Consider the following 9604-nt stretch of genomic DNA (forward strand, 5'->3'; position numbering starts at 1 on the left):
TTTTTTTATGTGGTGACATCTGTCTTAACTGCTTTTATCCAAGTCAAAAATAGTTTTATAATTACATCAATGAGAGTAATAAACACAAAAAATTTAATTAATTCATAGTTTAAACTAATTTTAAATTAATAATTTTTTTTGTCCATACAGTGAAAGTCAATGACCAACTTTCATTTAATGGACAAACACTTTTTGAATATTCCTCAGAATATCTTTTTTTCATGTTCAATAGAAGAAAGACATAAAGTCATACAGATTTGGAACAATGTGTGGGTGAGTAAATGATGACATAATTTTCATTTTTGGGTTCCCCCCAATATTTTAAAGGAATACTTCTCCCAAAAATGAAAATCTACTCACCCTCAGGCCACCCAAGATGTAGATGAGTTTCTACATGTTTCTTCAGAACAGATTTGGAGAAATGTAGTATTACATCACTTGCTCACCAGTGGATCCTATGCAGTGAATGGGTGCCGTCAGAATGAGAGTCCAAACATCTGATAAAAACATCACAATAATCCACAAGTAATCCACACCACTCCAGTCCATCAGTTAACATCTTGTGAAGTGAAAAGCTGCATGTTTGTAAGAAATGTGTAAAAAAACCTATCATAAAGCCATTTTTTTAAACTTCAAACTGTCATTTCCAACTGCTTTCCAAGTATTTTTTCAATAATATTGCTTTTTCCAGTGAAATAGTCCAAACTAGTTCTAAAAAAATTTACATGGGATTTTGATGTGGAAGAACAACAGGGAATGGACTTCTTTATTGGACTTAATAGCCGCTTTTCCACTGTCGGGCCAGTGTGAGCCAGTGCTTTAAAAAGGCCGGGCGGGGCTAATAGCCTCGGACCTGTAGCACCGAGCCCAAAATCACGATGCGTTTCCACTGTCGGCCCAGAAGCTCCGCTGCGCTTCACTTAAACACGCCCTTTACACGCCTCTCAGGAACGTCATGCAACCCCATCATTTCAACCAACAAAGAGAAGTTATCAGAAAACTAATAAGAAATAAGTCACTGGAACTAGCGCGATCACAAAACGAACATGATAAAAGTGGCCGTTTGTTTGCATGCTTTATTAAAGATTTAAATCCAAAAGCCTCGATGTTTTGCGATAATAAGTGGTTTATCAGGATTGAAAATTAGTCACACAGAAATAAAGCGGTATGAACAGGCCCGGGTTATGAATTCAGAGGCCCCAGGGCACAATGTCTTGTCCCCCCCCCCCCCCCCACCCCACATCCATATCCACACACACACACACACACATGTGCACAATCAAAGTTTTCAATTATAGGGTAGACTATTTGTTGGAAACACCTCTAGCTTATACAGGATTTATACTCACAGGTTAGGCTACAGCCTATGATCGCATCCTCTATCATACAGGATTTACATCACATGATTGCAAGTTGCAACAATGCTTTCCTGTATGAACCGTTATTTCACAAAAGAAAGAGGACACATTCAGTTGAGTCTGTTTCTGTTTATTTGTAGTCAAAGTCAGGGGCGTAATTTCCACAAGGGGGACATGCCCCCCACCCCCCACCCCCACACACACAAAATCAAAATCCCGTTTGTGCTCTTCGGATTCTCGTTCTAGAGAGCATTTGATTGGTCAGAAGATTTGATGAGAAGATAAAGTACAATGTGACGTCAAAAAAATCATTGACATTGAGCCGTTTTGGCGGAAGTGACGAACTGCAAGCTTTGAATGCTTATATCTTATAAATGCGAATTTTGTCACTGTTTTGGAGCACACTGCCTTATAGATAACCTTAAGACTAACATATTGATACTAACATCCAAAAAACTTTAATTTTGATTTCATGGGGACTTTAAGACAGTGACTTACCGCCACCTACTGACGGTTTTTGTATGTAAAAGAATCACTTTTCACTTTTTTTATCATCATTGCATATTACTCTATTGAACATTTTTTTTATTTAAAACATTATTAATATTGTATTTATAAAGATAAAAAAAATGCACTGGAAATTCAATTTAGGGGCAAATATTGTCCTTTAATGGAAAAGGTGCAGTCTAAGTGGAAGAGAGGGGGGTACGCAGAAAGATGGTAAATGATTTGAAATAAAAGTTTGTTTAACAGTGGAAATTGAGTCTCAAATTATTTAAATTGTATTCACACACAAAACATTAATGGTGAACATTTTTTATAAAATGATTCTCTCAAGTCTTGGCAATCGGCCCCTATTAAACAATCAAGAAAGTAAGACATCTTTTTCTTATAGTTTAGAAGCCTACTATTCATTTTGGCAGAATTTATCATTATAATCAACTTCATTATTTCCTGGATTTTGTATCACCATAGTCCCTAAATGTATCAGCTTTTCACTTCACAAGATGTTTATTGATGGACTGGAGTCATCCCAGTCCATCACCCATTCCTGGAGGCACCCATTCCCTGCAGATGATCCATTAGTGAGCAAGTGGTGTCAAATTTCTACAAATCAGTTTTTTTTAACACATTCTGTGTGATTATAAGCTAGTCTTGTTTTTGTAAATACAACAGTAAACTATTTATGAAACTACTACAGTCCGTATCAGTTGATCATAGACATCTTGTTGCCTGAAAGGGACACAAAACACTAAAAAGGCACCAAGAAGTTACACTGGGTGTCACTGCAGTTGCAGCTTTCAGCCCCCAAAAATACACTCTGATGGGATACATGTGCAATGTCAAGGTCTCACACTGTTCCAGTGCACGCCATGTGTTTGACGTCCCACTTAGGAGGAGAAAGAAAGACCAGTTAAGGACTTTCTGTACTGACTCTGTGTGGTAAATTGCATAACATGAATAGAAATTTTCTTTTCTTTTAGATGAAACAAGCTATTGCATAACTGTTCTTCTTTTAATGGGCAGCAAGCGGCTGGAAAGCAGTTGAATTTTATTAAAGGAATGTTCCAGGTTTTATTAAAAGTATTCTTTGATAAATGGAAAATTAAAAATAACAGCATTTATTTGAAAAATATTTTGTAAAATTATAAATGTCTTTTGATCAGTTTAATGCACCCTTGCTGAAAAAAGTATTGATTTCATTAAAAATATATATATATCTTACTGATCCAAATTTTTGAACAGTAGTGTATACATTTTTAGAAAATAAAAAACTGACAGTCTGCATCTTTTTTCTGATTTATTTAGATTCTGTACGAGTGTCCCAAAGCCCAGAGAGAAGTGGAACTGCACTGGCGAGTATCCGGGGGGCCACATATAGTTCGGATCCTCAGCCTCTATGAAAACATGTATCGTGGGAAAAAGTGTCTTCTCATAATTATGGAATGGTCAGTCCTGTCAGTGGTAAAACATAATTTCCCATCATGCCCAGCTGCCAGAAATAGTACAGCTCTTTAGTCAACATCCTTGACTAGTGACATTTCTTTTTTATAAAGACACAACAGGAAAAACAGGGTTTTTTCCTGTATTTTTGCACCCGGTGATACCATGTGATCTTATGTCACAGTCTTGTTCTGAATTAAGGTTTCAGTTCTCTTTTTCACTAGTAGTATCTCAAGGATTTTTTTTATTTTATTCTCATTTGTTTGGACTGCATTGTTATGAGTAACAGCAACCACAAGACTTTAAAAACATCATACAAATGTGCTGTTTTAAAAGTGTGATGATGTTTTTCTTATAGGGTCATATTAAATGGCGTATGCCCTTTGCTAAACAGCCATTAGACTCAGGGAACGGGACATTCTCATTCTAGAGAACATCTTATTAGACAGAAATTGGTGTAGTCCAACATGAGTCATTCATTTTCCAGAAAAGACTGCCAGCTTTCACACAGACAACCTCAAAGTTAATAGACATGGACTAAAAGCCACAAAACTTTTATTTTTATTCCATGCTGTTTAATCAAACGGTGGCTTTGAACGCTGTATTAAGTGGCTGTGATGTGCTTTATCTGGGGTGCTTGAGCAGTCTGAGAGCGTCTCATTCCCTCTCACTGTGAGAGCAGCACTCAGAGGAGCAGAGAGGGACTTCCGTAGTCCGAGATTCACAGAGACAAATGTTCCATCTCTTAATTAGAGCTCATTTCCTGTTTCCCTCGTGCTTTTGGGCATTTTGGCAATAATATGATTCACATCATTTCTATAACCATAAAGCCATGTTGTTGTTGTTGTTTTCACATACTAAGCTGGGAAAGGAACTCAGCTTATTGTGATTGTGTATTTGTGCATTAAGCTGTGTAATAAGAAAATGTGTGTGTGTGTGTGTATTTGTTGTGTCAGTATGGAGGGGGGAGAGCTCTTCAGCAGAATTCAGGCCAGAGGAGACCAGGCCTTCACGGAGCGAGGTGGGTTATCTGTCTTTGTGTTTTGTAGCGCACACACACACACACACACACACACACAGGAAATCTACCATGCAAAAGTATAAGTATATTGCCACAAACACACACACATACCCACATTTAGGCCAACCTAAGCTCTTCTACGGCCCCCTTTTACATGGTGAAAATGAGGTTTAATAGTTGAATATTAAATATGGTTGAATATTCAGAGGAAGTTAATTTGCCATGTTATTTCCATTTAGTTGATTACTTTGTTAGTTAACAGTAAATATGATGAGAAAGATCATTTCCAATATTTTTTAAGTGGTTGGTTAGTTAGTTGTTTAGTTAACTATGAGTATGGAGAGAAAGTTAATTTCCTATACAATTTCCCCTTAGTTGTTTAATTTGTTAGTTAACAACATAACACAGAGGATCATTTCCAATATATTTCCCATGGTAAGTTAGTTATTTAAAGGGGTCATATGACGTTGCTAAAAAAAGAACATTATTTTGTGTATTTGGTGTAATGAAATGTGTTTATGCGGTTTAAGGTTCAAAAAACACATTATTTTCCACATACTGTACATTATTGTTTCTCCTCTATGCCCCGCCTTTCTGAAACGCGTCGATTTTTACAAAGCTCATCGGTCTGAAAAGCAAGGTGTGCTCTGATTGGCCAGCTATCCAGTGCGTTGTGATTGGCCGAATACCTCAAGCGTGTGACGGAAATGTTACGCCCCTTACAATACTGTGATGCCGTGTCCCGCGCGATGAGACAAAAAACATTAAAACCCATTATAAACGAGGCATTTGTTAGCAACAATACTACAGCGAGAATAAAAGTTACGCCTTCTTTCTTTGCGTGAACATTTGGGCGGTGTTATGCAAATCTTCCCACATCATGACGTAGACATGTGGGGGCGTGTTTAAACGAGGCGTTTTAGGAGTGCGTGGACGAGTCTTAACTTTTATAAAGTTAAAAGTTTCCAAAGAGAAAGGAAAATTTGAAATCGCATCATATGACCCCTTTAATTTCCCATGCAATATTAATAGTTAATTTCTCATGTAATATCAAATAGTTTATTAGTTAGCAATAAATATGACAAGGAGCACAATTCTCCATATACTTTCTGTTAGTTAGTAAGTTTATTAATTAACTATAAATATGGTTATAGTTATGATGAGGTTATTTCCTCATATAATTTCCATTGGTTAGTTAGTAAGTTTGTTAGTTATGAATAGGATTATGGTTATGATTTTGATTATTATAGGGGTGTAACGGTTCTCGTTTCTCACAGTTCGGTACGTATTGTGGTTTTGGACAGAAATAGAAACAAAAGCACATTTTTTACACCCCTAATTATTAGATTGCAATTAGTAGGTTGGGTAGGTGGTCACTAATTTTTTCAAGAAGTCACTGAATTGTACACTTGCCTATATTTTGAGGCAGGAACTGAATAGTAAAAAAATGGAAGTTCGCTGTTGTCTTACACTTATAATCATGAAATTACATCAGACACAGCAGTCACACTGTATTCCCTCTGTTCTGTACCTGCAGAGGCCTCTGAGATCATGAGAGACATTGGCACAGCCATCCAGTATCTGCACAACATGAACATTGCACACAGAGATATCAAGGTAACAAATGATTGTTACTAGTACTACCATAAGAATGAGAATAACATTATATTCAAGTCAGATATTCAGGAAACTAGGATATTGCATTAAGATTCTATTTTTGTGTCATTGTTGACAATATTTTGAGCATCTCTATGCCTTCCTCAGCCGGAGAACCTGCTTTACAATAGTAAAGAAGACATTGGAGTTCTCAAACTAACAGACTTTGGCTTTGCTAAAGAGACTTCACTGCATAACCCATTACAGACGCCTTGCTACACGCCGTATTATGTAGGTCAGTAAGATGAATGTCACTCTTATCATGAGAGGAACCTCTCTTTAAACAGAGACAGAGACTGGGTTCTGTTTGTATATTTATTGTGAATAGAATAACACTCGGTATATTCATGCAAACGTATGTGTTTTTTTTACATGTGTCTCCAGCACCAGAGGTTTTAGGCCCTGAGAAATACGACAAATCATGTGATATGTGGTCTTTGGGTGTGATCATGTACATCCTGTGAGTATAATGACTCTACCTGGTGTTACCTTAAGTGGTAAATAAAAGCTGTGGTGTACATAATTTTAAACTAGTTGAAACTGCTTTGTTCCTCTTTATGTTGCATGAAGGTTGTGTGGATTCCCACCGTTCTACTCAAACACAGGACAGGCTATTTCACCGGGAATGAAGCGGCGCATTCGCATGGGCCAGTACGAGTTTCCCAACCCGGAGTGGGCTGAAGTATCTGAGGAGGGTGAGATGCATTTTATGTCTATTCTGCACCCATTCAAACATCATGTTGCCTGTTTACCACCAGAGGGCAGAGTTGCTTTTATTTTGATCGCTATGTCTCCATGACTACGTGTTATCATTTGGACCTGTTTTATGTATGCATGGTTATTTATAATTCCGGTTTGCAATATTTCAGTGCAAAGTAAACTTTTGCATATTTATTCATGTGCAATTATTCTCCTTTGTTTTTTTCTCTCTCTTTGGTCTTTCTATTGCCCTTTTTCAGTTATTTTATTGTATTTAATTAATTGAGCATTAGAAACATCATATATTCATGCAATTAGAAATATATATTAAATATAGAGTAATATAACAATGATTATTATTGTTGCAAGTAGAATGCAAATAGGAAAACTTTAGTTTAGTTTTAGCAGATTAATATGAAAATTAAGCAGAATGATTAGACATGCACAATTCAATTCAATTAAAATCAGCACATATATATATTACTCAATATTTAATATATATTTCTAATTGCAAGAATATATGATGTTTCTAATGCTTTTTCTAATTTAGGATTGTTCCCTCTTGCTGTAACAAGTACACATAGACATAATTAATTAGACAATATTTGTTTGTGTGTGTGTGTGTGTATATATATATATATATATATATTATGTCTAATTAATTATGTCTATGTGTACTTGTTACAGCAAGAGGGAACAATCTTAATTAGAAAAAGCATTAGAAACATCATATACTGTATTCATGCAATTAGAAATATATATGGAATATTGAGCAAGAGGGAACAATCCCAAATTGGATTTTATAGAACGTTTTATGAAACATTGATTTTTATGGAAGATACAGATTGGTACAGACCGTGTTTGGAATATGTTGCAAATATCAATAAATATTCTGAATATTCAGATATTCTGGCTGTGTTTGTAAATCCAATCTGGGTTTCAGTTATGTTCACACTGGTGCCATGATTCACTGTCTAGATCAGTATTTCTCAACATTTTTTGTACCCCACAGACATGTCTGTAATGCTCAAAACACTGTTCTCGATTATGGGGACCTAAAACAGTCACGTTCCTCTTACGGATATATAATATTCTTCTCCTCCAGCCAAACAGTTGATTCACCAGCTATTGAAGACCGACCCCAATGAAAGAATGACCATTGAACAATTCATGAACCACCCCTGGATCAATGTGAGTATTTCAGCTGATTGAATGTGTTTCTTTAGATATATGTTTTTCTGTATATACAAGGATCCAACACTGAGATGTTTCTTTTAGCAATCCATGGTGGTTCCCCAAACGCCTCTCCACACCACACGAGTGCTGACAGAAGACAGCGAGATGTGGGACGAGGTCAAGGTGAGCACAGACTGCTCTGCCCAGTCAGATAATTGCACTACCTGTTTAGAATAATGGCCAAATACCATTTAGGTGGCTTTTTCGTTGTTTTGTGTGTGTGTTTTTTTTTTAAGAATGGTAACACTATTTTCTGTAATACCACCTGAATTCTCAAGGGGGAGCCACACAGCAGAATAAAAACTACTCAACTCAGTTCATTTTCATTTCATTTCAAGTAACTTTAGTGGCAATGTATATATCATCATACAGTAGTCAACATTTGAAGTGGATCAAAAAAGTTAATCAAAGTTGTCCTAAGACAAGAACGCATTTTGGTTTTAGGTTTTAGGACAACTTTGATTAAAGGTTTTGATCCACTTCAAATGTTGACTAGTGTATATGTATGTAATTTAACAGATATATTGAATATATATAAATAATAAATAATAAAACAGTGTTATATAATAGTAGTATCATTGATATAATATTACAGGTTTTGTTAATATTTTTTAATTTAATTTAATTTTTAGATTTTCTCTTTAAACAGAGACAGAGACTGAATTCAGTTTGTATATGTAGTGTAAATAGAATAGCACTTGGTATACTAATGCAAACTAATGTGTTTTTATTTATTTATGCAATATACTGTATATGAATAAAATAATAGAAACCATTTTATTTAATAGTAGCATTACGGAGAAAGTGACAGAGGCATTCGGATCCATCTGCAGAGCTTTATTTCACAACGTGGTTACAAAACAGGCAAGGGTCAGACACTGGCAAACAGGCATATCATGGGCAAGACAAAAGAGTAGTACAGTAAACAGGTGTGGTGATCTCAGGCGAACAATGGGGCAATCCATTACCCTTAAACAGGGTAATCCAAAAGGGTAATCCGAAACACAGGCAATAGTTCAGGCGAGGGTCAAACAGAGTCCAAACAGAGCAGGGCAAGAGAATAATCCAAAGACAGGCAAGATGTCTTAAAATATGACTAGATTAAACTGGCGAGACTTGACAGGACTAGAATACCAGGACTGGCTCCAGTCAGTAGCTATCGCTAAGCAGAGATAAACACTAACAATACTCGGCCCAGAAGAGCATGGCTGCGTTCCAGTCCGTTTTTTTATGCCCTTCACTCACAAACTTCCCTCCGTCTCGTTTACTCGGATGTACGTCATTGATTACGTTGCATGAGTGCCCACTTCTGGCGGAACCCTTGGAATGGGCTGAACTAGAACGTCCTAAGCCCTTGATCACTTAGAATCAGCTATTCAGTTGGTTTATTGTTTACATTTTTCCCCTTACGAATTTGTTTGGTGCAGCATTCTGCATGTATATAGGTATGCCTGGGCTCTTATAAAAGTTAAAAAAAAATGTATATATTATAGACTTGTTTGGGGTGGGGATAAATGAAACTCGATCTGCGATGACGTCATAATCGTGTTGCATTGTGGTCTATGGAGCGGCCTGAAGTGTGCATATGAAGCAGACTCGCTCCCTCTGTCAAAATCGAGGGGTCGAGTGTCTGTCCATATAAACTTCCCTCGTCCACTTCGCAAAGTGGAACGCACTTCAAAATGGCAGC

The 9604-nt window shown here is 36.6% G+C and overlaps 1 protein-coding gene across 2 annotated transcripts in view; it reads left to right on the forward strand.

Moving 5' to 3' along the window:
- mapkapk3 (MAPK activated protein kinase 3) overlaps nucleotides 1-9604 on the forward strand; it is a 22188-nt gene that overhangs the window by 7110 nt on the left and 5474 nt on the right. For both annotated transcript variants that reach the window (XM_016522008.1, XM_016522009.1), the window contains 8 exons: nucleotides 3168-3307; nucleotides 4259-4323; nucleotides 5861-5940; nucleotides 6088-6214; nucleotides 6364-6439; nucleotides 6550-6674; nucleotides 7784-7869; nucleotides 7957-8037. In XM_016522008.1, coding sequence (XP_016377494.1) covers nucleotides 3168-3307; nucleotides 4259-4323; nucleotides 5861-5940; nucleotides 6088-6214; nucleotides 6364-6439; nucleotides 6550-6674; nucleotides 7784-7869; nucleotides 7957-8037 — 780 coding nt within the window. The remainder of the gene's footprint in view (nucleotides 1-3167; nucleotides 3308-4258; nucleotides 4324-5860; nucleotides 5941-6087; nucleotides 6215-6363; nucleotides 6440-6549; nucleotides 6675-7783; nucleotides 7870-7956; nucleotides 8038-9604) is intronic.

The sequence above is a fragment of the Sinocyclocheilus rhinocerous genome, unplaced genomic scaffold (genome assembly GCF_001515625.1).
Source record: "Sinocyclocheilus rhinocerous isolate Xijiao unplaced genomic scaffold, SAMN03320098_v1.1 scaffold899, whole genome shotgun sequence".
Classification (NCBI taxonomy): domain Eukaryota; kingdom Metazoa; phylum Chordata; class Actinopteri; order Cypriniformes; family Cyprinidae; genus Sinocyclocheilus; species Sinocyclocheilus rhinocerous.